We start from the raw sequence: 27403 nt of genomic DNA on the forward strand, positions 1-27403 counted from the left end.
ATTAAGGGCTATTGTTTCTTGCTGATTAGTGAATTCTGTTGTCCATAGCCATTGAATTCTTAGTCTCTAGTGATTCTGCAGGAGTCATCAAGAGTATAAGTTGATTTGTTCCTCTTGTTGGTGTCACATCAAACCTAGACAACCTGTGATATGGTGGGTTTTTTGATGATTTTTTTTTAACTAAAGTGGAAGAAGAGGTAAGTAGGTCATCAGACATATGTATATCATAGAAAACATGGAAAATAAAAGCGCTAGGAGTCCATTTTATAGACAAAGCTGAGGCATTTTTTTAATGGGAAAGATGAAGGATAAAATAACATCCCCAATGTACACAGGTAGCATTAATTACAAATGATATTTTAGTTTATATTTTGGAAGCATATACCACTTTGCATACATTATGTTAATTTAACATATCTCAAATGTTGACTTAGAATGGTTAAAATATTTTGAAGGAAATTTTCTCTGTGAAACAGGAATTCACTCTGAAACAGCTCACTAGGCCTTTCATAAAATGAACAAAAAATATGCAGAAATTGATTTGCTGCTTGAACTTCAATCAGAAATGACTTGGGTTTTGTGAAAGATGGTGGTTTACGTCGTTGAAAGGACTAATTCTAAGGGACGTCCCAACATCCTGGAACCGATGAAAGAATTCTCTAAACCCCATTGTTTTCTTTTCCCCAGGGCACCAATTAGATTCTCTGGTATCCAGATGATTCGTGTCTTAGGCGGAGTCCATAGACAATCAAACCCACAGCGCAGAGACCAAGCACAATGGCCCCAATCACAGGAAGCACAATTGTGTAGTCAGATGAACACTCGTCCACTGAGAGAGAGAGAGAGAGAGAGAGAAAATACAATATAGCGGGTAATGTTTGGTGAGGACAGACCAGAAAGCAGACTAGAGTGGGAAGGATATGACTGGTTTCTTTAAGTTGGAGTATACTTGACACACAATGCACCTTGACTTTTAATCCCACCACTAACTGTGAACTGGGATGAGTTCTTGAATCTTGCAATTTCCTCATTCATAAAGTAAGCAAATAATATGTAAAACTGTTGAAGAATTAAATAAGATAAACTTATCTTCTCAGCAATTATTAGATATTTAATAATTGTTAGACCCGTTTTCTTCCAGGTGTGCTCTCTGCAAAGTAGACCGTGTTTACATAAGAGACTGTTGTTAGATTACACATGATCTCTTGAAAACATGTGATGTTTATCCATGTTTTAAAAAATGTAAAACATTTTTGCTACACTTAACGTGCTTTTAATGAGCTAAAAATATTAGAAAACAGACCTAAATATTCATGAGAGCTTAAGAATGAAAGTTTATAAATTTGTCAAAACTTTTTATTTCATTAGAGTGCTTATTCAGTTCATTTAAAATATAATCAGTCTCAATTGGAGAAAGATGGAGAGCCCTGAGGAAACGAGGGAATGTGATTGAACACAAATAAGTAGAGAACTATATCTATATCTTATTCAAGGATAGATAAGGGCCAATAGATGAATGGATAAAGAAGATGCACTATACACACATGATGGAATATTATGCAGCCATAAAAAGGATGAGATCTTGCCGTTTGCAGCAACATGGATGGACCTAGAGGGTATTAATGCTAAGTGAAATAAGTCAGACTGAGAAAGACAAATACCATATGATTTCCATTCATATGTGGAATCTAAAAAAAAACCAAATGAATAAACAAATAAAAAGCAGAATCAGACCTATAAATAAGGAGAACAAACTGATGGTTGTCAGAGGGAAGGGGGCTGGGGGGCTGGACAAAAGAGGTGAAGAGGAGTGGGAGATACAGGTTTCTAGGTACAGAATGAATAAGTCACAGGGATGAAAGGCACAGCACAGGGAATAGTCTATGATATTATAATAGCATTGTCTGGTGACAGATGGGAGCTATCCCTGCAGTGAGCACAGCATAGCATAGGAGATGGTGAATCACTATGATGTACACCTGAAACTACTGTAACACTGTGCATCAATTCGAATAAAAAAGAAAAAAAGAAAAATCTCCAGTATATGTCAAGGGGGAAAAAGCAATGCAAAGAAAAATGAATATAGTACTACAATGTTTTGTGTAAATAAAGAAGAAATGAAGATATATTTGCTTGCATTTACTTAAAGAAAACCTGGAAGGATAAGAATGCATGATAAACCAATAAAAGTAATTGCCTATGGGTGGCAAGGTGAGGGCAAGGATTTGTAAGGTAAAGCTTCATATCATCTTAGTTTTAAACCATATGCAAAGAAAATTTTTAATCAAAATTTCAAATATTTGAATAACATTTTATAAGAAAAAGAAAAAGGATAAATAAGAGAATATATCCATGAGATCCTTGCATAAACCAATATCAAAATGAACCAAGGATCAATTTTCACCTGAGGTCAGAGAAAAAAGAACCAGGAAGGACCAGGGGAAAGGGAATGATAGAGACTCCAGGAAACAACAAATCTGTACAAGACAGGAACTGTGCTTGTCCTACACTATTTGACATGGCAGTGGACAATATTTTCATAATTATAATACTATATACCTTATTAATTTAGCAAAAACCAGTGATATAACCATAAAAGGAATGGTGTAAGAATGAAATCCTTATCTGCCGTAATAAGTAGTTTAAAGCTAATATATTAAGAGATAAGAAAGCTTTTTAACATTTTTAAAAAGAATTTTTGAGATAGTTACCATAAGAAATTATTAAAATTAGTTAAAAGTACTTTGTCTCTTAGAGGAAGGACAGGGAAATGTTGCTTTTCATGATAAGCCCTTTTGGAGTATACAATTTTGTTACATATATATTTTTTAAAGATTTATTTACTTAGAGAGAGAAAGAGCACGCACATATGAGGTGGGGGCAGGGCAGAGAGAGAGAGAGAGAATCTCAAGCAGACTTCCCGCTGAACACAGAGCCCCACACAGGGCTCAATCCCACGACCCTGAGTTCATGACCTGAGCTGAAATCAAGAGTTGGACCCTTAACTGACTGAGGCACCCAGGCACCCCTGTTACAGATACATATTAATAAATGTGTATTTCTTGGATAAAAAAGAATATTGACAAATTAAGAAGTTAATTTGATTAAAATGATTTGAAAAAAATACAAAAATATTAAAACAAAATGTAAAACACATACCCTAAAGTAATTCCACCAGGAACTTACACTAACGACATATTCATGTAATTACACAAAGAAATGTTACAATAATCTCATTTTATGAGAATGAAGTGGACAACCTTGATATCCATCCAGGATTTTAAATGGCATATCCATACAGTAGAATATAAAGTAGACACTTCAAAGAAGGTGGTAGATCTCAGTGTGCTGACGCAGAGGTTCGCTAAGATCTGCGGAGGTTTGCATGAACCCAAACAAATGTGCGTGTGTGCCTGAAGGGAAAAGAGGCAAGATGCTGGGCAAGGGGTGGGGTGGGCATAGAGAGCAACTTTTACTCTCCGTAAAGTTTTATACTATTTAATGTCACATTGCTTAAATGTTTTTAAAATGTAGAAAAAAGTACACAAAGAAAATAATTATCTAATCACCGCAGTCCTTCCACTTGAATGAATCACTGCAAACCTTGAAGGCATTTGCTTCCTCTGTACATATGCGTGCTCAGGTGTATGCGTAAAGAAACATTATTCCTTTTTTTTTAAAATGGTATTTTCTCATTATAGATAATTAAGATGATTTACGAAAGCTCACAAAAAAGTAAAAACTGTAGGAGAGGAAGAAATTTCTTCTTTCCTCCAAGATTCCTCCAACTGGTTTAAGAATTACTGATTAATAGGAGAAAAAACCTAAGTTTTATTATGTGTGCACAGAGGGCCAATAATGAAATTGACACCCAAAGAAATGACCAAGGCAGGCAGTTTTGATACATTTTAGACAAAAGAGATAACACATTTGTGAGGAATTGACAGGATAAAGAAAACAGATGTTGGGAGTTTCAATTAATAAGAATTCTAAGTGGAATTTGTGTTGATATGGCAGATCAGTAAAAAGTAACAGGGTTTGTTTCTATAGCTTTCTTGGTTTTAAAGATCCTTTCTCAGGTGATAAGGATGTCTTTTTACTTCTTAGTACAGGGAGGGTAGCTTTCATATGGGAGATTTATTTCCTGCTTTCAGGTGACAGAGGAGGATCTATGAATGTCCTTGTTTCCCAAGAAGCTTCAATTCAAAATAATCAATATGCCATTGTGGTACCTTTTGGGCCACCCTCCCCTGGGCTCCTTACAAAACCAATCACCTGAAAACCACCCACCCAGAAATTATCCTTGCTAAAACATGAACCAATATAACTTCAGGCATCTTTCTTTACAACTACAAGGACAGATGGGTAGAAAAATAAATACAAGTACTTGTATTAATACAGGATCATGCAAGTGCTATTTTACCAAAATTGCTGATTTTCATTTAACTTGATTTCATAGAAGAAAAAAAGCTAAAACAAAACTGGGACAGCTACCAAACTTCAAATAAATGTATCTTTGTCACAAGAAGTATTGTTTCATAAAAGATCCCTTTAAGGTCCAAAAAAGAGATTATAAATACACACTAAAGGATTATGAAATGCATTAAGAGGGTTATGAAGTAAATGACAGACATTCTGTGTTTTCTATCTTGTGTTTCCAATTTAGACATTATCTATTGACAGTGTTTTGAAAGATGAGCACGAGTAGTTTCCCTTCTATCTCTCTTCTTCCCAACTCAAATTTTGAATAGATAAGTTATTTTTTTAATCATTGTTTGGGTTTACATTATTTCAATTCTATTTGATAACTGTCATTCCTATGATTAAAAAATATTGTTTCAAACATATAACACATTCACAATTCAAAGTCAAAATACTACAAAGTGCTGTACATTGGGAAGTTCTACTTTCACCCTTGTCCCATCTCAGTCGCCCCTGTCATAACCATTTGGCTTTTTATATGTATTTCCAATGTTTCAGATATAAGCAAAATGAAAATATATTTTTCCCTCCTTTTCTCACTATTATTGTACATTATGCTTTTTTTTCATTTAACAATACATTTTGAAGATATTATTAATTTTAGAGAGAGTGCAAGTGGAGGGAGGGGTAGAGGGGGAGGGAGAGGGAGAGGGAGAGAGAATCTTGAACAGACTCTGAGCTGAGGGTGGAGTCAGAGGCCAGGCTCAATCACCACACTTAGATCATGACCTGAGCTGAAACCAAGAGTCTGATGCTTAACAGACTGAGCCACCCAGGTGCCCCAGTAATATATTTTGGGTAACTTTCCTATACATACATAAATATGTATGTTTTCAATCTTACTTATAACTGTATCCTGTTGTGGGATGTATCTGTCCCAGACTGATGGACACTTCATTTGTTTTCAGTCTTTTGCTATTACAAACGATACTGTTGTGAGTAACCATGCACATATATCATTTCATATACAAGAAGGTGTAACTGTATGATAGATTTATAGACCCATAGTTGTTTAATGCTTTTTATATTTAACTATTTAAATAGATAAAATGCCTTTTTTAAGTGTGGCTTCTCTATTCCTGAGAAAGATTTGTTTATATCCTTGTTTATAATGTGGCTTCTCTCTGATCTTACCCAATTTCATGGTCAAGCACTATCTTGAAGAAGAGCTCATTGGGGGGTGTTGTATCCTTTGAATTATTTCATGTTTGAGGTTATCTGCCTATTACCTTAATAAATAATATTTTGGGGTCACATTTTCTATCCCTTAGGACTTTATAGATATTGGTCTATTATTTGCTGGCTTTAGATGTTATTGTAAAGAAATCTGAGACCAACTTTAACTTTCCCCTTTATAGGTGATTTGCTCTTTTGAGAGGGGAGGGAGAATTCATATGTCCAAAGAGTTCTTTATCTTTAAAGTTCTATAGCTCAGTTTGGCTGTGTCTTAATGCTAAACTTTCTGTGTCAGTTTTTTTCCTGGTACACACTATGCTCTTTCAATGTGCAACTTCAGTTATTCATCTTAAGGAAAATCTCTGAAACCATCAAATTTATCTTCCTTCTGTTTTTGAACTCTCTACGTCAGAGGCGCCAATTATCCTTACGTTAGCTGATCTGAATATCTTCCATACCTAACAGCTGCCCTATAATGTCATAATCTTAATTTTTATCTGCATTAACTGCTTATTTCAGTTATTCTCTCCATGAAGATAATTCACCTTTCAGCTCTATCAATTCTGCCTCTTACTATTTCTATATATTATTGGGTGTTGCTTTGATACTCAATTTGTTCACTTGCAGGAGTTCACTCCCATTCACCTCACTCTTTCATTACAGCATTAAACAACTATGGGTCTATAAATCTATCATACAGTTACACCTTCTTGTATATGAAATGATTTATGTGCATGGTTACTCACAACAGCATCATTTGTAATAGCAAAACACTGAAAACAAATGAAGTGTCCATCAGTTCACTCCCATTCACCTCACTCTTTCATTATAACATTTCATCCATGAACTCTGGTTATATGGAATTCACACTCTTATTGATTCTCAGCAAAGACCAGTTGGCAGGGATTTCTCTCTGTTCCTTAAGTTATGTTTTCTTTGTATTTTGTCAACTATATTCCTTTCTAACTCTCCCTCCTTTAATTGAGGTAAAAGGTAACATAACATAAAATTTACCATTTTAACTATTTTTAAGTGTATACTTCAGTGACATTAAGTACATTCACATTTTTGTGCAACCATCACCACTATCCATTTCCAGAACATTTTTCATCTTGCAAAACTAAAACTCTAGAGCCATATTTTGCTCTAATATTATTCTTATGTTATTTTGCTGCAGTAATTTTGCATAGTGGTCATAGAGCTTATTTTCATCTTGCCTATTCTTCTTTTTTTAAGACTTTTTATTTTTAAGTAATCTCTACACCCAATGTAGGCCTCGAACTTACAAACCCAAGATCAAGAGTTGCACGCTCCACGGACTGAACCAGCCAGGCGCAACCCTCATCTTGCTCGTTCTTGAGCATCTCATCCATGACATTCTGTTTCCTTTAATAGCATTTGGGTAAATTAGGGCCTTTCTTCCCACCATGTCTGAGATCAGTTAAAAATTAAGAATCAGTACTGCAGAATAAATTATAACCATTTTAACAGTTTATGAGGCAAAACCAAAATTCAGGCACACATTTATACACATTTGTTAATCAATGTCTTGTCTGTTTTGTAATTCATATGTAATTCTTTAATCACAACATATTTGTGAAAACCTAAAAACAATAAAAACTCTCAACCACACAATAATTAAGTAAATTATTATATAATGTTGATAGCGTATTCATAGCAGCGGTAATAATGACACTTTGCACCTTTAATAGCATGGAGAAATGCTTATGATGCGCAGGTAACAAAGGATTCCAAATTGTGTACTCTGTATGCTCCAGTTTTGTAAAACAATATTCATGCCAGGGAAATACATCAAAATTAACAATGGATAGGTTATCTCCAGGTGGGCGTTCGTGAAGGTTTCTATTATCTCTGGGTGGGTTGTAGAGAGAGGGGTGAATTCAGGATGCTCTACCCTCGGCAGAAGAGAAAAATGGAGTTGAAACCCGCTGGACGGGCAAGCAGCAGGTGCACTAAAGGCAAGGGGCAAGCACTGCCCGCCGCTGAGGCCCCCCGAAGGGCTGCCCGGGGCGGGGAGGGAGAGGTGGCCCCGGAAAGCGACCTGCAGCACTCTGCAGTAAGCCTGGGACCCCAGGAACTGCAGCCGTGAGACTAGGACTCGGAGGCAGCACCAGAGGAACCCAGGGGCGGAGGAGGCTACTTCCCGACCAGCAGCTAGTGGTAGTCGCAATCCGGGACCCTCCCCGGAAGTCATTGCAGAAGGTGGGCAGAACTGCGGGGCAGGAACGCAGTCGGGCTTTAGGTACTAGTTTTCCAAATGAAACCTTTGCTCTTTTTGCTTACTAGAATGTTAATTCACGGTAATTTAAAAGATAATTGGCGGCGGGGATGGGTGGGGGGTGGGGGTAGATAACAGGACTCTAAGCAGCAGCTGTCACTCCAAAGAACTCACCGAAGATGGTAGAAAGGAAAATTGAACTTATGTGAACTGCCTTATCCCCCCTCTTCTTGATTCTTAACTCCACGTCTTTTCCCATGGAAATTCCCCCACACTAGAAGAGTAACCTTTCTTTAGTCCATTCTACAGGCTGGTCAGTGGCACGGTGAATAAACAACTCATGCTCTGCCGTATAGAAGCTCTTGAGTACACTTGAGGCGGAGCTGGAAACGGGAGGGGGAGCGGGGTATTTGTGGATGCCTGCTGGAGGGACCTGCTGGAGGGACCTGCTGGAGATGGAGAGAGAGGGCATCTCTCCAAAGCAAACCCTCGCTGGCAAACCTGAGTCCCTCTGGGGAACATCGGGTCCTCACAGCCTAGATTATCGTCAAAATCTCTTGTACGGGGCAAACAGGAATGTCCTGACACTCCAAACGTCTTAGGGGTTCTTGAAGCTCTCTTGAAGCTGCTGTGTGCCCTCCCCACCCCCTCACTTCTGAGAAAGTGGAGAGAGCTAAAATCTTTCCAGGGAGAGCCAGAACATGCCCTAGATAAGCAGTGGTTATAGAGCTGTTGCCAAGTTTCATAAACTTCCTGTTAAAAACAAAAACAAAAACAAAAAAAACCACCAAAAAACAATGAATGGCACCTCTGGCAAATACAGAAAAACAAGAACACTTCTGTTAGTAAAAGCAATTAAAAACACCCAGAAGCCCATTACCCTCCCTTTCCTCCGAAATAAAAACCTCAATTCTCCTATTTACTTTTTTTTTAATGTAGGCTCTGCACCCAGTGAGGAGCCCAAGGCCGGGCTTGAACTCAGGACCCTGAGGTCAAGATCTGAGGTGAGATCTAGAGTCACGGGCTCAACAGACTGAGCCATCCAGGTGTCTCAATTCTCCTCTTTAAACAATGTAATAGAAAAGCATGAATAACATCCCAAGCCATATTTGATAGAATTTTTCCTTCACATATCACTCTTTCCCAATCAGGAATCTCCTGGTTTATGATTTTTTTGTAATGTTTGCTTAAGAGGAAAGTGGTAATAATCTGGGGTAGATCTACCTGTTCTGTTTGCGATTCCTGATTGTTTTGATGCTTTGCCTTCATCCCCTCCCCACAATGGCCCAAATTAGCGAATTTACAAGGATAGACTAAGGATCAAAGAAAAACAGAGACAAAGCAGAAAAAAAATGTTAAGGAGACAGAGAACAAATGAAGGTGAAGAAATTGGAGAACTAACATTTATGGAACCTCTTTTGTTTGCCAAGATCTTTGGTGTGTGCTTTACATTTTAAAAAATGAAATGTTGGGAAGTTATCTAGTTTTTTTTACTAGTAATGCATTATAATAGCATATAATGTCTTTTTAAAAATAATAGTCTATTAACACCATTCTGTAATTCAAGTAAATCAGGAACTGGGCAAAATCCGAGAGTTTAGAATCACTTTAGATTCTATTTCGAAATGGATTGTTTTTTTAAAACTAAAATTTTTTTAAAAACTGGATACTGAGACTCTTAAAAATGTGTAAGAAAAATCAGTGCAGTTTGAAAATGTCTCTCTTACAATTCTCCCTTTAGGTGTTTGCTTTCTCCTTCCCCCAAGCACCTTCCTCATGTCCCCGCCTCTTGTCCCTAATTCTCGAAGCCAGCCCTGTATTATCAGGTGTGGAGAGTGGAATTCAAGCCCATACGGCACAGTCTCCCTGTGCAACAGGAGAAAGTGCCGTGGGGGCTACCTTTTTGTAGCCTTCCGTTGGCCCCTCGGTAGAAAGCCAGGTTTGCTAATCGGATTAGGAGGGTGGGATAGGCAACTAGAAAAATTGATCCCTTTACTTCAGGCTGAATATGAAGCCAGAATTCCCAAGGCCTTAACCTAGCACATTTTGAAGAAGGTGGGGCTTTACATGCGTTCATATCCTGTACTGGGCCTCTTGTTGGCCACCAGACATGCTGTTAGCAAAACGACAAGCAGTATTGCGATACTCAGGCCCACGGCCACAGGGTTTTCTCTCCTGTTTCTGTCAGTGAAGCATTCATCCGCTGCAATTGAAGTCAGAGTAACAGGTGTTACAAGCTGGCCGCAATGCTGGGAATTGATTCTGCCTGCCTGCCTCAGCCGCGCAGAGAAGGAAACCCAGTGAGAGGTGGAGTGCAGCTGCTGGGCTTCGCACCTGCTGCCTCAGACACACGGATAGGTGAAAACGAGGGAAGGTGAATGCGATGATCTGAAACGTGCAGTGCTTGTGATCACTTAAGGGCTATCTTAAATTGCAGATACCCTGTCCCCACACCCAGGAAATTACGATTCAGTGCATTGGAGGTGGGGCCCAGATGATTCTGTTGTAGCTGGGAGGCAGATCCAACTTTGGGAAACATCAGTTTGGTCTAGAGAGTCAGGATCAGAACCGTAAGCCCGTGGAAGTTCTGGGGCCATGTTTTCCCAACTCTGGCAACAGAGACCTGTGCCAAATTGCATGGCCAAAGTTTTCTAGCCAGACTCTGCTTCTTAAAGGTTGCTACTAGACAGCCTGGGGCTCCAGGTACTGGAGAAACATTTTACAGACTCTGGGATTTTAGCTCCCTGAAATGGGTTGAGAATGTGGAAGTTTGATAATTATATGAAAAGGGGAGGAAGGGCAGGGAAAAAATGAAAAGATAAATTTTCTACATGTCCCTATGGGCACTGCTAAGAGAGGCCAGTGTATGTTGCTGAAAGGTTTTATTTCTCACCTCTGCCACTACAAGGTTTCCCACCTGCTCACTTCCTGTTTCACAGAGGTTCAGAGGGGGAGGAAGAGCAAGCGTATACCTTATTTTTTTAGATCACATGATGAATTACAGATGCTTTTCAAACCTTCATCATGAATTTTTAAGTTTCCCCAAATTGGAAGTTTTGAGACCAGATGACAAAGTGGGGGCCACACCTACTAAGAAATTTTAGTATTTTTGTCTTAGCACTGTGGTAAAGGTCCAAAACGGAGGCAGAGATTTGAAGACTCAGACAAAATCTACAGAAATCAGGGGATCCGAGGCCAGCAACACTTTAATCCTTCCTCTGCTCAATGCTTCCCAGCAAGTATATCAGAAGGTTTTTGTAGGCACATCTTCGACTTTATAATGGAACTCAAAGAGAAGTTGGATTCACATTACAGAAATTTAATTTACAGCTAAACTTCTAGCTAAATCTATTTATGAAAACTGAGAGATATACATAATGTTCTTAGTTATTATGAGAAGAATGTTTTAGAAACTGAAATTCAATTCCTGGACATATCTAGCTTTTTCAGAAAGTCACCCTGGTCTGTCCCTGGCCTTCTGCCTAGGACCTGCTTCCCTCTGCAGTGGTTAGAACTCAAAGCAGAAGTTGCATAGAAACTAACACCAACTACAAAGAAGCTCTAGCCAGGGGAATTGAGCTCATAATCGAGAAGAGGGGGCCCAACAGAGTACATTTCTGTCTTGAATTATTGCAACTTTCTTTTTTCCCTCTGCACGTGGGAAAAAATCTATTCTGAAATCTTGAATTTTAGATATTACTACTATTCAGGATCTTTAAAGTCTCCAAATATTCCTGAGGAGTCAGAATATTACATACCAGGAGAATGTATCCTACTGTGGGAGAGTCGTGGACATGAACGGGTTAGTGTCCGATTTTGAGGTTGGTATTGACTCAAAGGAATGGCAGGAGGGAAAGTTGGCCAGAGAAACTTGGCCCTAAAAACTTTGTGGAACCATACTGTTGTAGGAAGCTCATGTGATTCTTGTCCCTTTTGACAGCTGCACACACAAAAAACAACTTGAAACTACCCTTGGGTCTCTGAAGTTTTTGTTTGTGACATGATGAAGACTTGACTTACCATTTCCAAAGTGGTCATCTTCGAAATCAAAGGCTTGATATTGGACATTCATTGTTTTCAGTTGAAGGTGGGTTGACAGCTGGATGCTCTGTTCACTCACACATTTGAAGGAATGCCCAACCACAGTCTCAAACATCACCACAGAACTTTTCATTCCTTGGTAAATTTTCTCTGAAAACACAAGGATGAAATATAGACACTTGGCATATATCCACTGAGTATCAACTGTTACTGGGTGGCCCATGTGCAGTTAAATGGCCTTCATTGAGATGTGGCTTTCAGGGGGTTCTGCCTTCTCTTCATGAAGACCCACTCTGGTGCTCTTTAGGGACTTTTTTCTGGTATTATGTAGTATATGGGGGCAAACTTACATAAATTAGAATGTGATAACTTTGAAGTGAGAACTTTTAGGAAGTTTTTCTTCAGTTGTCTTGAGTCATTGGGGGCAGAGTTGGTGGGTACTATTGTCAGTGCTTGGGAACTACAGAGACGTGCCCACAAAAACCTCAGAAATAAGAGAAGTAAGATTGCTCTCTGTGACAGTCACATGAACCCTTATTGGATCAGAATAGACATACGCAGTCACCAAGTGGAACATCTGCATGTTACCAGACTGTATTAATATAGCAAAAGGACAGGCTGATCCCATCATTAGGAGGGGTTGTTACATCCATCCATAGGGACACAGAGAAGGGAGAGGCCCATCTCTGTCCACCAGAGTGCTGTTGGGGAGTGAAAGACCTGCTCAAGGACTGGTGCTATTTTATGACAGGTACACCCTTTTCAAGGAAGCATATGCTTCAAGGCAGATGGGGTAAACATTTTAATCATATAATTAACTCCATTTGCTCTAATTCTACATTCACCCCACACCTTTCTGATTATACCTTGGCTTTTTGAATGGGAGAAAGTTCACTGGCCAGAGGACCCAACTGTCTAGTCCCCTTGGCAGTTACTGTAAGAAATAGTTGCACAATAAATGTACATGTTTACATTTTGATTTTATACATCAGTTTCATGACCTTGGTTTAAATGTCTCCTTGAAGAGACAGACAATATGTAAGGGAGTGCTGACAGCTCCTGCGATTGAGGACCAGACTATGGACCTTCATGAATTCACCAAAGTTGTGCCTGAAAGGAATACCCATGGGCTATTAATGAGGGAGCTTGAAAGTCTCCCTCCTTTCCTGTCTCTGTGGGTGTGTTTGCTTGTATCTAAGGTAGCCTCCCTCCCACATTAAGTGTCTGCTTGCTATGTGCCAGGAAGCAAGCAAGTACTCTGTAGGCACTGTCCTGTTTAATTCTTTTTTAAAAAATTTTATTTATTTATCGGAGAGAGAGAGAGAGAGAGAGAGAGCACAAGAAGGGGGAGGGTCAGAGGGAGAAGCGGACTCCCCGCTGAGCAGGGAGCCGGATGTGGGACTCCAATCCAGGACCTGGCGATCATGACCTGAGCTGAAGGCAGACCCTTAACTAACTGAGCCACCCAGGCACCCCTGTCCTGTTTAATTCTCATACAATCTTTTGAGATCTGTTCTGCTGTTTCCATTTTACAGAGAAGAAAATGGAGAGTCAGAGAATTCAAAACATCTGCCTAAGAGCCTACAGCTAGTAAGTGGTATTGGGACTCAAGCAGTCTGGCTCTAGAGCCTGCTATCTTAACCAATACACTATTGTGTTTCCCACCCATCACTGTACTATTTACTGTAGACTCTTGCATATGTACGTGCAAATGTCCTACATGATGCATTGAATTATCCATCTACACCACTATATCATGTGTTATATCCCAGGGTGGCCTACTATAATCACTCCCGCTAACATTACAACAGTCATTACCACTGTAATTACAACTAACTACTGTTACTAATGCCGCCCCCGCCACCACTGACGTGCAAATTATCATCATTGTGATTCCTATAGCTCCTACTGCTACTGCTGAGCCTGGATTTTTAGGACCTAGAATTGTCTTATCCCCTTTCTCAGCCTCTAACTTAGCTGTCTGACCTTCCCTTCCCCTCCTCTTGAGACATTACTACCCTACTCCTGGCTAAAATTTAGGCCATGTCTTGTGATAACATTAGCTAATTTATGTTAGCATTCACAATATTTTATTCCCCAGCCTCTATGAGTACACTTGTCTAAGTGAGGTACTATATATGAAAATAAGTTGTCAACTATGACATCTTACTTACTTTTAACCAATAATCATGGGCAGCATCCTCTTGAACAATATCAATAAAATATATCTTGTATTTTAAATAGACATTTCTCCACGTTTTCATTTCTTGGCAAGTTTCTTTAGTATAGGCTCCTTAATAAGATAAGCTTAAGCCAGTCAAAAGAGAATTTTAAGAAGGAGAAAACAGACATGAAAATTCTTTGTACAGTACCTGGCACAGAGAAGGTGCCCGGCAATGGTTTGTTATCAAAGGCTGGGCTTTCCAGAGAAACATTTGAGCCCTCTGAGAAATTCCCCCAACTTGACTGGGAGCATTACTTTCCTAGATGGAAACCTTAACAGGAGTTCTCTCAACTAGCCCCACTGTGGACCATTCTCTATACAGCAACCAAACTAAATCTTTATCAATGTAAATCTGATATACCATTTCCCTACACCAAACCCTCCAATGGCATCCTTTCATACTTTAAACTCAAATCCAAAGTCCTCACCTTGCCTTACCCAGAAGCCCTACATGCTCTGGCCTGGATGCCCTTCAAACCTGATCTGCTACTCTGCTCACTCTCTCGGGCACACGTGGCACTAGCCGCTCCCTGAACACACGCGCATGTTCGCTTCTAAGGACTTGTATATCTGTTGTTCCTGCCACCTGAAAAAAGCATCCCCAGACCCAGATGCCCCCAAATGGGGCTATCTCTCTGCTCAAACTTCACCTCTTCAGAGAGGCCTTCCTCTCCTCAGGGCTTCCCAAAGGCCCTACCTAAAAATATCTTTCCAGTCCTCCCCGACCCCCAAACCTGCTTGTGTTTGCTCATTGAACTTAACACTACTTAACTGTCTATTATAATTTAATGTGCCTGTCTGTGGTCCTCTCCCCACTTCTAGAATGTAAGCTCCATGACAGCAGGGACCATATGTTTGGATAATATGGATTTCTACTGCCTCTTACAGGGCTTGGCACATAGCTGGCACTATCCACATTTTTGTAGAATGAATGCATGATTCCAGGAGCTCAGAAGAGACTGCACCATCACTAGCAAATCTGTCCCAAAGTCACAAAACTCTCTAGAGTTGCTGATAATGATCTCTGACATAATGTAGTCCAGCCTCCTTCATGAGCAGATGAGCAAACGGAAGCATACAAAGATAGAGTGCATTTTCCTGGTTCCTCTCTCAGTCTGTTTCTCCAAAGCAGCATCAAAGATTAGCAAATTCAGTGGGCTGAAAAATGAGCTAACCCGAGGTACAGAGTCATTGCTGGTGGAATGGCCTTCTCTAACGACTTACCTGGATTTGAGACTGTCAAATAGGCTCTCACTTCATTGATATAATACGAATTTTCATCCTGTAAAACAGCAGCGTGTTAACCTTTGGGCAATCTTTTTTTACATTTATGATTCTGGTTTACAAACTTTGTTTAGGCAGGATTCTAGCTATTCAATCCTTGATATGGGGCTTTGGGGGTGTGTTGGTATGGAACCATAATTGTGTCTGAAAACTTCAAAAAAGTAAATATACCACACAATAAATAAATAATAAGTAATGGCTTGCTCTTGGTCCCAAATTTTTCTCCTGCATACTTGTTGCTAGAGCTTAAAAATCACATTCCACCAGTCCAAAGTCTCTTCAGTTAGGCCAAGTTTCTTCCTGTTAAAATGCATATACATCTGGAAGGTGGAGAGGTTGGAGGGGTATACATTAAGCTTTTACTAGTAATGAATATCTTAGGGTAGAGATTAAAACCGAGACCACTCATCTTTTTTTTTTAAAGAAAGAACTTCAGGCGCCTGGGCGGCTCAGATGGTTGAGCGTCTGCCTTCGGCTCAGGTCATGATCCCAGGTCAGATCAAGCCCCACATCGGGCTCCTGGCTTGGCAGGGAGCCTGCTTCTCCTTCTCCCTCTGCCTCTCTCCCTGCTCATGCTCTCTCTCTCTCTCTATCTCTGTGTCTCAAATGAATAAATAAAATCTTTAAAAAAAAAAAAGGAAGAACTTCAGCATTTAAAGATTTATTTATTTATTTTAGAGAGAGAGAGCAGGGGGGGGCAGAGGGAGAGAGAGTCCCAAGCAGACTCCAAGATAAGCTCGGTCTCATAACCCTGAGATCAGCCTGAGTTGAAACCAAGAGTCAGTTCTTAGCTAACTGAGCCACCCAGGCACCCTGAGACCACTCATCTTTAAGGCTACCATAGGTGGACTTCATGGGGCTCATAAACTCTCTGGGAAAAACAGTGCATGCAAAATTTTTCATGCATTTTCCTGGGGAGGGTATCAATTGCTTTAAATAGATTAAAGGGTTCATGTCTCCAAAATGGTTAGATGGGGCCACCATAAGGGATTCTGGAAAAAAATGGTTTACTCTGAGATCACTGGGTGTTCTCTAGAAGTGGACCCCAGGAGGTGTGTTCAGAAATATTATGCAGTGTTCCCCATTTTATTCAGGGATTGCCCTTTCGGAAAAACAAAACAAACCATTACAAAACAGCCCTATAACCTCCTGAGAGACTAAGGGTGTGAAATATTAAAGGAAATTGAATTGAGATATAGAAGGGTAAGTTGAAAAAGGAGATTTTGGGGTTTTTAAAAGTAGGTGATTTAGTTATTATTTGTAAACATTCATTAGAAAACTAACCACAAGTAAAAGGTGCAAAAAAATGATAGAGCAACAAAAATCAGAATCTGAAATTCAATTACCTTTAGAAGTTCCAGGTCTAGCCGTAAAGAAATTTAACAATAATAATCTTGACTATATTCAAGTACATTTGTGTATTATTTATAGGTAAAATGATGATTCCCTACACAATATAAGGGTTCTAAAAATACAAACTGCTTTAGTAAGGTAACTGCTACTGACACACTCAACTCTAGATCCTATAATTTGTTGAATAGCACCTACCACATACTGGCTCCTTACCTCATGCCAGGCACTGGAGCAGACACTTCTTTGCCATGCCTTACGTAATCCTCACAGCAACTTGGAGAAGAATTAGAGGCTCACTGACTTGCCCAAGGTCCCAGCCCTAATAGGTGGCAGGGGAAGATATGACCCCAAGCTTCTTGTTTCCACGTCTAGCATTTAACTTCTCTTATATCCAGTCTAGACCAGGCATTGCTCTAGGTCCTAGATGAGGAATAAGACCTGGCTCCTTCCTTCTTGGGTCTCAAAGGCAAGGTGAACAATATGCTTGGACCATCCATTTGATTTAGAGAGAACATCTGTGACCCAGGCCCTTCTTCGGTTGTTTTCACAAACCATTTATTCAGGTTATTCTTTATTTGGGGTCCTTTTTAGCATATAAGAGACCTAGACTTCAGGGCCCCAGGTCACTGATACAAGACCCCTGCCCTATCCTAAGAGCAGAAAGGATCCACTGATGGGATTTAAGCAGGACAGTGACATGAGCATGACTTGGTTTTTTGAAATTGCATGGGTTGCAGTGTGAGATTACTTTAAGGAACAGCAGGAGAACAGTGATAAGGTCAGCTCTGAGCTCCATAGGGTACCTCCTGGAATCTTCCCCTTCCTGTGGCATCTCCTTGATCTATCCTCACATAAGGAAAGGCTTTGTATTTCTACAAAGGCTTCACAGTTTACTAAGTGCATGCTGTCACCTACATTGCCTCCTTTGATCCTCAGAACAGCCCCCTGAGACAGAATAAATATTATCACCCCATTTTGCAGCTGAGAACAAAGAGGCTCAGAGGAGTTAGGCATCTACCTCTAATTCACATTGTTTGTAGGTGACACAAAGCAAAATCTGGTCTACAGGATCCTGCCCTACATTTACCTCCATGGGATATGTGGGTATGGACAAAAAATTTGTTGTGCAAGAACTTTCTTTCACATTTCCCTAAATGCAGTTGTCCGTATTTAACCATCTATTGGAAACAGAACCCGCTACACAATTTGTGGGGCCTGATATAAAACCCAAATGTAGGATTTCTTTTCTTTTTTTAAAGATTTTATTTATTTATTTGCCAGAGAGAGAGAGTGAGCGGGAACACAAGCAGGGGGAGCGGGAGAGGGAGAAGCAGTCTCCCTGCTGAGCAAGGAGCCCGATGCGGGACTCGATCCCAGGACCCTGACATCATGACCTGAGCCGAAGGCAGATGTTTAACCGACTGAGCCACCCAGTCGTCCCCCAAATGTAGAATTTCTTGTTCAAAAATCATTGAAGAATTTCAAGAGGTGACAGCAAAGCTTAAACCAAGTATGGGCCTGGCTGACTGCACAAGTCACATGCTCATGAAGCCAGCCCTGATAGGAAGGGCCATTCCTACTTCCCAAGAACTAGTACTGTCTAGGGTAATGCCAAAAGTGAGTCCTTCCAAAGCAGATGGCAGAGTGCTCACATTCACTGTGAGTTCACCTTTTTAAAGATTTTAAAAATTTATTTATTTGAGAGAGAGAGGAGGAGAGAATGAACAGGGGGAGTGGCAGAGGGAGAGGGAGAAGCGGGCTCCCCATTGAGCAGGGACCCCCACTCGGGGCTCCATCCCAGGACACTGGGATCATGACCGGAGCCGAAGGCAGACACTTAACCGACTGAGTCACCCAGGTGCCCTGCTGTGAGTTCACCTTAATGTCATAACAGGACAGAGTCCGGAGCTCATATCTAGGTTTCCTTCTATTAGCCAAATGTTTCCTGGGCCTGAGCTTATGTCCATGGTTAGGATAAAGGAAAAGCATTTGTTAGGTGAACTCAAGTAAACAAAAGCACAGACAGATGTTTAGTTTCCTTGAGATTCCAAATTTTATATAATTTATGCTACTGATACCAAATGAGTCTTATCTAGACAATTGTGCCCACTTTTTCTGTAGAGTTTTGGAATAGAAATGGAAATAGGAGAATAGAAATAAAAATGTCTTTTTCTTTTTAAGTAATCTCTACACCCAATGTGGGGCTTGAACTCACAACCCCAAGATCAAGAGTCACACACTCCACGGACTGAGCCAGCCAGGCACTCTGAAATTGTCTTTTATTTAAACTAGAACAAAGCATTTCTTTTTCGACTCAGGAGTTCAGAATTTGGCATAATTTGAATGGTAGTAGGTCTGAAGTTTATTCTATAAAGGGGGTTGGCAAGCTTGTTTATGTGAAGAGCCAGATGGTAAATATTTTAGGCTTCATGGCTCTGTGTAGCTGACACTCAATTCTGTCATTGTAGCACAGAAGCAGCCATAGACCAACACATACACAAGAGAGTGTGGCCACCTTCCAGAAAGCTTCATTTATGGACACTGAAATTTGAATTTCATCTGATTTCCAGGCTCCACACAATTTCCTCCACCCCCTACCAGCCATTTAAAAAGGTAAAAGCCATTCTTAGGCTGAAGACTGTACATTTTTTGGTGGCAGCCTGAATTTGGTCTGGGGGCCACAGCTTGTCAATTCCTGGTCCTCACCATCAATGAAAAACCAAGTTGCAGAACAAATCACTTGGTTAAAACAAAAGCAAAAATAAACTCCTGGGACTTCATCAAGATAAAAACTTCTGAACAGCAAAGGAAACAGTCAACAAAACTACAAGGCAATCTACAGACTGGAAGAAGATATTTGCAAATGACATATCAGATAAGGAGCTAGTATCTAAAATCTATAAAAAACTTATCAAACCCAACACCCAAAATAACAAAAAATCCAGTCAAGAAATGGACAGAAGACATGAACAGACATTTCTCCAAAGAAGACATCCAAATGGCCAACAGACACATGAGCACTTTTGCTCAACATCACTTCTCATCAGGGAAATACAAATCAAAACCACAATGAGATACCATCTCACACTGGTCAGAAAGGCTAAAATTAACATAAGGAAACAACAGGTGTTGGAGAGGATGTGGAGAAAGGGGAACCCTCTTACGCTGTTGGTGGGAATGCAAGCTGGTGTAGCCACTCTGGAAAACAGTATTGAGGTTCCTCAAAAAGTTGAAAATAGAGCTACCCTACGAGCCAGCAATTGTACTACTAGGTATTTATCCAAAGGATATAAACATAGTGACCCGAAGGGCACCCGCATCCCAATGTTTATAGCAGCAAATGTCCACAATAGCCAAACTGTGGAAAGAGCCCAGATGTCCACTGACAGATGAATGGATAAAGAAGATGTGGTATATATACACGATGGAATACTACTCAGCCATCAAAAAGAATGAAATCTTGCCATTTGCAATGGCATGGATGGAACTAGAGGGTATTATGCTGAGCGAAATAAGTCAGTCAGAAAAAGACAAATACCATATGCTTTCACTCATATGTGGAATTTAAGAAATAAAACATGAACATAGGGGAAGGGAAGGAAAAATAAAATAAGATGAAAATCGGGAGGTAAAACATAAGAGACACTAAGCTCTAGGAAACAAACTTCGGGTTGCTGGAGGGGAGATGGGGGGCGGGGGATGGGTTAATTGGGTGACAGGCATCAAGGAGGGCACTTGATGTAATGAGCACTGTTATATGCAACTGATGAATCACTAAATTCTACCTCTGAACTAATAATACAGTATATGTTAGCTAAATTGAATTTAATTTAAAAAATTTTGAAAAAAGAAATGTTATAAAGAGAGCGGTTAACCTCCTATTTGGGAGAACAAAGCTTTGCTAAGACTTTTTAAATACCAATTTAAAAAATACCTTTTTGTTCCCGTGTAACCTAGTTTGAGTTGTCAAATCATTGTGAACATTCCAAAAATTTTATTTTTTTCCTTATTCAGTAGGATGGGGAAAATTATAACAGGACTTACCTCTTAGTTTAATGTGAAGATTAAATGAAGGAATCCATGTAAAAAACTTAAGAGTCTTCACTCAAATTTTAACCGGTGTTATTCACAATGGTGACAATAAATTAGATTGCCCCTTCCCAGTAAACCTCTCTCACTGAGCTCAAATGATCCTTTTTTGTCTATTTCTTAGAGCTCAGATCTACCACAAATAGAAAGAGAGAGCAAGCAAGTTAAGCTTCAACAGCCTACTCATCAAAGAAACAGAGCTGAAACCTCAGCTCTGGGGGATGGGAGACAGGTGGGTACAGAGGAAGGGGTGGAGGGTTTGGGAACTTCAAGCAGATTCACAGTGAACCCAAAGCGCAAGGGAGATTACATGCTACACATTATATAGTTTATAGTATCTGCTTTCTCCTTTGATACCCATAAAGTGATTCTCTACCAGATGTTTTCTGCATTTGGGGTTCAGGTTGGAAAGTGAGAAAGATTTACCCTGCCAGATTCTTGAAAACAAAGTGAAAATCCTTTGTGTACCCATCAGCATTGCCAAAAGGGGCTAAGGACTCTGAACAGCTAGCTGTGGTACTTCAGCTTTTACGGTGTGTCCATGGGAATGGACCTCTTGCACAAGTCCCATTCCCCCATTCAACCGATTGGGTGCTGGACACAGTGGCTCCTCATCACCAGTATCTAAGAGCTCAGCAGTATCTCCTCAGAGGGGACCTAATTCCCCAAGGGACCTAAACATCCTTCTTAGCAAAGGACCAGGTCCAGAGCAAACCAGCCAATCAATCTGCCCTGGAAGGCATACCAATGACCTTGAAGTCCAGGGTCCTCTCCCTAACTTTAGCAAAATGCATTGTGGGAGTTTCATAGTCACAGATGTTCAGGATGTGGATTTTTGTCTTCAACATCAATCAGGCCTTTTTTTGCTCAGCATTGTTGTGACTATGTCAAGAAACCTTTGCTCTTTATATAGCAAAGGGAAGCCAAAGAGGCTATTTCTTTGGAGCTGCTGATCTACTTCTTGGCAGCTTGGCCAAGAGTCTGTGAAATTTAGATTCATTCCTTTATTGATTCATTTCCTCACCAAATAATTTGCTAAAGATATACTTATGTACAAAGTCAGGGCTGGGCACTCTGAATAAATCACAGACACGCCTTCAAGACAGCAAAATGTGTGATAAGTACATTAATGGAGGTCGGGAAAAATCAATGGAGGGTCAGGAAACCAAAAGAAGAAAGCCTCCCAGTTTTATCGGAGATGGAGGTGGGGGCTGGGGCAGTGGGGAGACTTCACAGGGTGAAGATATATGAGTCATCTTAAAGCATGAGTGCAAAAGGGGTGAGGGGTGGGAGGGGCATTCCAGGCAGAGAGGAAAGCATAGGGGAAAATGGGACATGAAATAATAGAGCATACTGGGGAAGCTCTAAATAGTGCACTCTGAGGGTGTTTGCATTTGAACCCTGGTAACAGTTCTCAGGAGTCTCTCAGTTAACAGGGCTCCAAATACCCCTGCAAGGCTCTGGGTAAACAGCAGGGCAGTGGGCAGCATTAGCTTTCCAGACCTTGGCTGGCCAGAACACCACCTGGCCTGGTACTGCACCCCCTTGCCCCGCCAACCCCACCCCCACCCCACTGATTTCTCCTATGTCCCATCCCTGAGTTAGGGTTGGAAGCCTTGAACTGCCCTGACACCCAGGTGGATGAGAAAGGGGTAGTGTTGAGCATGGAAAAATAAACTCTACACAAAGTTACTAAAAGATGTTCTAAAACAAGGAAGGAAGTTGTGGGGAGTGGGGGAAGGAGGTCTATTTATCTTGCACCTGGAGAGCCTGAACAACTTTTAGTTTGTCACCTTAATCAAACGAGACACTGACATGGAAAGGTTCTCAGTTCTTTAAAAAATGAAATGAGGGTGCCTGAGTGGCTCAGTTGGTTAAGCGACTGCCTTCGGCTCAGGTCATGATCCTGGAGTCCCGGGATCAAGTCCCACATCGGGCTCCCTGCTCAGCAGGGAGTCTGCTTCTCCCTCTGACCCTCTTCCCTCTCGTGCTCTCTATCTCTCATTCTCTCTCTCTCTCAAATAAATAAATTAAATCTTAAAAAAAAATTAAAAAAAGTAAAAAATAAAAAACGAAATGAGAGAAATGAGAAAAGAAACCCACCTCTCCTAACCACGCTACGGGCCAGACACCATGCTCAGCATTGCCAGATACGCTAACCTGGCTCACCTTCACAGCAGCCCAACAAAATAGGTGGTGGTTGGCCCCATCTCATAGAGGGGGAAACAGGCTCAGAAAGAGAGCTAGTGACTTGTCCATGGTCACATATAAATGACATGGATAATTTAAGTCTTGATTGAACAACATCAAGGGACAGTTTGGGAGGCAGAATTTTCTTTACATTTCTGTCATTGGCAGTATTTCAATTTAAAAAATTACGTATTATGGTGCATGTTTTGAAACCTGGAGCTATAGCCTATATTTCTTTTATTTTCTCCCATAATGTCTGGCTCAGTGTTCAGGACGCAGTAGGTGCTCAGTAAACTCCTATTAATAAATTGTTAATTCAAGCTTGCTTACCAGCATCCATTTACCATTCTCCAACTTGGTTCTCATTTATAACACTTATGATGTCATAACTAACATAAACTATTTTCCAAGACTTTCTTTTTCTCTAGAGCGGTGGTTCTTGACCAGAGGTGATTTTTGCCCCCCAGGGGACATCTGGCAATGTTTGGAGACATTTGGGGTTGTCACCAATGGGGCTGAGTGTTGTTACTGGCATCCAGTAAGGAGAAGCCAGGGATACTGTTCAGCATCCCACAAGGCACAAGACAATCCCCATCACAGACTTATCTGGCCCCAAATGTTAATACTATTGCTGTTGAGAAATGTGGTCTAGAGGTTAACCACATTTGGAAAAGTTGCTGACAGAATTGCTGAGGCCATTTCTCCTGTGGAAGAAACAAGATGGCTTCCCTGTTTAAATACATTTTGCACAAACCACCTGTTAGGGCAGAGCGTCCACAGGCCAAATCTGGCTTACAACTGTGTTCTGTTTGGCCAGCTTTGTTCAAGTTTTCAAAAAAAATGTGTTGCCAGCATTTAAAAATAAAAAGATCTGGATTTCTGTCTTGTCTTGAATAGTCAGAAGATCTGACAACACTGGTTTCTTGTGACCACCTGAGAGAGGTGATATCTAAAATATCTAACAACTGACATGGTAGGGCCATAGCCACTCAGAATGTGTACCCGGTCATCCAGAATGAATGTCCACCATAAAGGACAGTGATAGTCCCCAGGGAGGGAGGCCAGCCCAGCCACTGGCACCTACCAGCCGGAGCTGAGGAGTGGCTGCCCCTCTGGGGAGGACAGGCACTTCCTACCCCTCCCTTGTGTTTCCTCACTTCTGAGGCTTGCCTCTGTCATCTCATTCCTCTAGGGTTTTTCCTACACAGACTTAATGGGAAGATGAAGTCTTCAGCAAAAGTGGGACAATAAAAAAGAAAGATGGCGTGTTTCAAGGGGAAAAAAATTTTACTAGCCTACTTCTCTCCTTAAGTTCTATACTTAGCCCTTGTGATCTTCAAATTTGTGGTCACTATTTTAGCTTAAACAAGTTCTCTTTTAAAATGTGGAAATTCTCCTGAAGGACTAAGTCTGGTGGGAACTTTTGCTTTCTATAAGCTTTTTTGCTTCCCTCTTGTTGTAGAGCTAAGGTCAGCTGCTTGAGGAATTGGTGCTGGGGAATGAAATGAATAAAGTGAATTTGGTTGGCAGGACTCAGGCAAAGCAGCTAATGCAAACTTGGGGCCACGGATAGTGGCTCTCCTTGCTTCTTCCAGAAGAGGGGTGGAGGGGAGAGAGGCCCTGCTGGTCCTTCTAGCTCTATCTCAGTACTCATTTCCTACCCATACCTTTGGAGGCACAAAGAATTCCAGAAAGGTAGGGGTTCGACTGTTGGGTGGAGTTTAATCAAACAGAATCCAGTCTGAAGGCATTGGAAAGGCAGGCAGAGAGGGCATCCAGAGACAGAGGAAAGGAGCAAAAAGAGACATTGAAAGGTGCCAAAGAAACTCCTGCAGGCCTGCCTAAGGCAGTGGCCACTGTGTGCTACAGAAAAACGCTGGGGTTTTCTGATGCCTTCCTTCAGACAGTTACTCACACAGGCAGGAGTCTGGGTGGAATCAAGCCCTGAACTAAAGCAGAGATGCTTATGCCTGTACCCTCTGCCCTTTTGCTGAAGTGACTTTAAAAGAATTCCTGACCCCTCTGTAGGTTTAACCCCAGTTGTCCAGAAGTAGAGCACATATTCTTCCTAGAATGTTCTTCTGGTGTGAAAGAATATGTTTTTCCCATTTGATACTGAAAGGAAACCCCTGACTTCTCCAGTGCATCTCCACCTTAAGGAGAACCATATGCACAAGGAGGATAAAGCTTTTGACACCAAGTTAAGAATGTCAACACCCTTTATTGAACATTGTTATATACCAAGCACTGTGCAAGACAGTTTACATATACCATTTCTGATTCTCCCAAGGGTCCCACTAAGGAGGTGTCATTATTTCCATTTTATAGACGAGAAAACATGCCCCAACTAGTCTAAGATCATGTGGCTAATCAGTGTCATGGCTGAGAGCCAATCTTAACTTGTTTCATGCCTATGTTTATGCTCATTCCTCTCCAAGCTCTGCCACCCAAGACCCCTCTAACTTCAGGGGTCACATTCAACAGGTAAGAAGGAGGCCCATACCAAGTCCCAGCTGCAAGTGTACTCTCGGCAACACCCCCCCCCCCGCCCCGCCCCACCCCGGCCAGCTCTTACTTGGCCTATTTGAACGGCACTTTGGGAGAAGCAGGGATAAGTCTCTCCTTTGAGAGTGGGATGACCAACATTTTATCGCCAAGACATTTACCCACTTGAGCCACTGTAATCATAGCTACTGGCTCTTGAACATCTATTTTCCAAGTACTGGACAATGCTCTTTACAGAGGTGATCTTTAATTCCCTTCCCCCACTTCTTAAGTGTTCAAATAAAGCTCAGACAGGTTAGGTTGCCTGCCTGATGTCACAAGAATAGTGACAAAGTCAGATTTCAGCCAAGACTCTCTGACCTCATGTCCATCGTCTTTCTGCTCCACTCTGTTGTCCATCCCTTTTATAATATGGTCTGGAAAACCCAGTGCCCGGTTAGTCCCTGAATCTTACCTGCCACAGTTGGAAAGAACCCATGGTGACATTTGATTTTGGTCTGAGAATAATCCTATTTCTGTGTGCCCACTGGGAATTTCAACGGGTCTGTTGATCTGTACAACTTCCTCCTTTGGGTGGTTTGCAAAGGGCACCTGTGGCTGGGTTCCCCAAGGCCAAGTCTCCCCTCAGAGGCACTGAAGGCCTTCTTGGGTTGCACGGAGGAGGCTTAAGGGGTTAGGAGGCAAACATAAGATGTCGACACTTCCCTCTTCTCCATCTCCATGCCCCTCATTCTTATCGGGGAATATCTCAAAAGGCTCTGAGATCTACTTCCTTTGGAACTTAAAGTGAAGTGTGGGATTGCACCACCGGACCCCAGGGTGAGGGAAAGGGAAAGTGATGCTAGAGCCAGTTAGTATGAAGGAGCTCAGCCCTCACCTTCGTAAATGTGAAATTCACAAAACCGCCCTGGAAATTCAAGAGAAGGTTGGATTTTCGGTAGCCACAGTTCCCAGAAGCTTGGGTTGCGTTAGGGTCGATGTTGAAGTATCTCTGAGGTGAAAACACCTAAACCAAATAAAATAGATCAGATCAATGAGATATCAAAGAAAACCCTAGCTAGGGAACCAGAAGCACGGGCTAGTAAGTGAGCCCGAAACTCAAGTCTAGTGCATGTTCGCTCAAAAACTTCAAAGTCCCCAGAAAACACCTCTCATTCCCAAACTGCTACGTTCAAAGATTGTTTATTTTTTTTAATTTTTTTATTAACATATAATGTATTATTTGTTTCAGAGGTATAGGTCTGTGATTCATCAGTCTTACACAATTCACAGCGCTCACCATAGCACATACCCCCCCAATGTCCATCACCCAGCCACCCCATCCCTCCCACCCTCCTCCACTCCAGCAACCCTCAGTTTGTTTCCTGAGATTAAGAGTCTCTTATGGTTTGTCTCCCTCAAAGATTTTTTAAAGGAGTTCTCCCATAGTAAGAGTCCTCAATAGATCATTTATAGCCAGTCTTTTCCTGACATACTGCATAGAATTTAATTTTTGTTAAACATGTTACAAGGTACTACAGGAAAGATCTTGCTATGTAATGTACTTCTGCTTCAGATGAAAACCTGAATGTGGAAGTTTCATAAAACCTGTGCAGAAAAAGAAAGTATTATTTTTATGGTGATTCCTTTAGTAAATCGAATAATCTTAACCCCACCGCCACCCCTTCTAATCTTCTTGTTAACCTGGATTTTTGATACTAATGTCGCAGCTGGCTGGAACCATGGAGACCATGTAAGCCAAACCCCTCACTTCACAGGAGACTTGCTGAGGCTTGAAGTCATCAGAGTTGCTGAGGCTTGAGGTCAACACGGAGGACACC

The 27403-nt window shown here is 41.1% G+C and overlaps 1 protein-coding gene across 5 annotated transcripts in view; it reads right to left on the minus strand.

Moving 5' to 3' along the window:
• Positions 1-262: 262 nt before the first annotated feature.
• Positions 263-27403, minus strand: part of LAMP3 (lysosomal associated membrane protein 3) — a 35229-nt gene continuing 8088 nt past the window's right edge. Inside the window, exons 3-7 of one of the 5 annotated variants that reach the window (XM_027586061.2) lie at positions 26461-26589; positions 15387-15444; positions 11918-12088; positions 9965-10100; positions 263-829 (exon numbers count right to left, since the gene is read on the minus strand). In XM_027586061.2, coding sequence (XP_027441862.2) covers positions 811-829; positions 9965-10100; positions 11918-12088; positions 15387-15444; positions 26461-26589 — 513 coding nt within the window. In that variant the 3' untranslated portion in view covers positions 263-810. Of the gene's footprint in view, positions 830-2968; positions 7570-9960; positions 10101-11917; positions 12089-15386; positions 15445-26460; positions 26590-27403 lie in introns of those variants that run through there. The other 4 variants (XM_027586062.2, XM_027586064.2, XM_027586060.2 and 1 more) reach the window with 4 other exon arrangements.

The sequence above is a fragment of the Zalophus californianus genome, chromosome 1 (genome assembly GCF_009762305.2).
Source record: "Zalophus californianus isolate mZalCal1 chromosome 1, mZalCal1.pri.v2, whole genome shotgun sequence".
Taxonomy (NCBI): Eukaryota; Metazoa; Chordata; class Mammalia; order Carnivora; family Otariidae; genus Zalophus; species Zalophus californianus.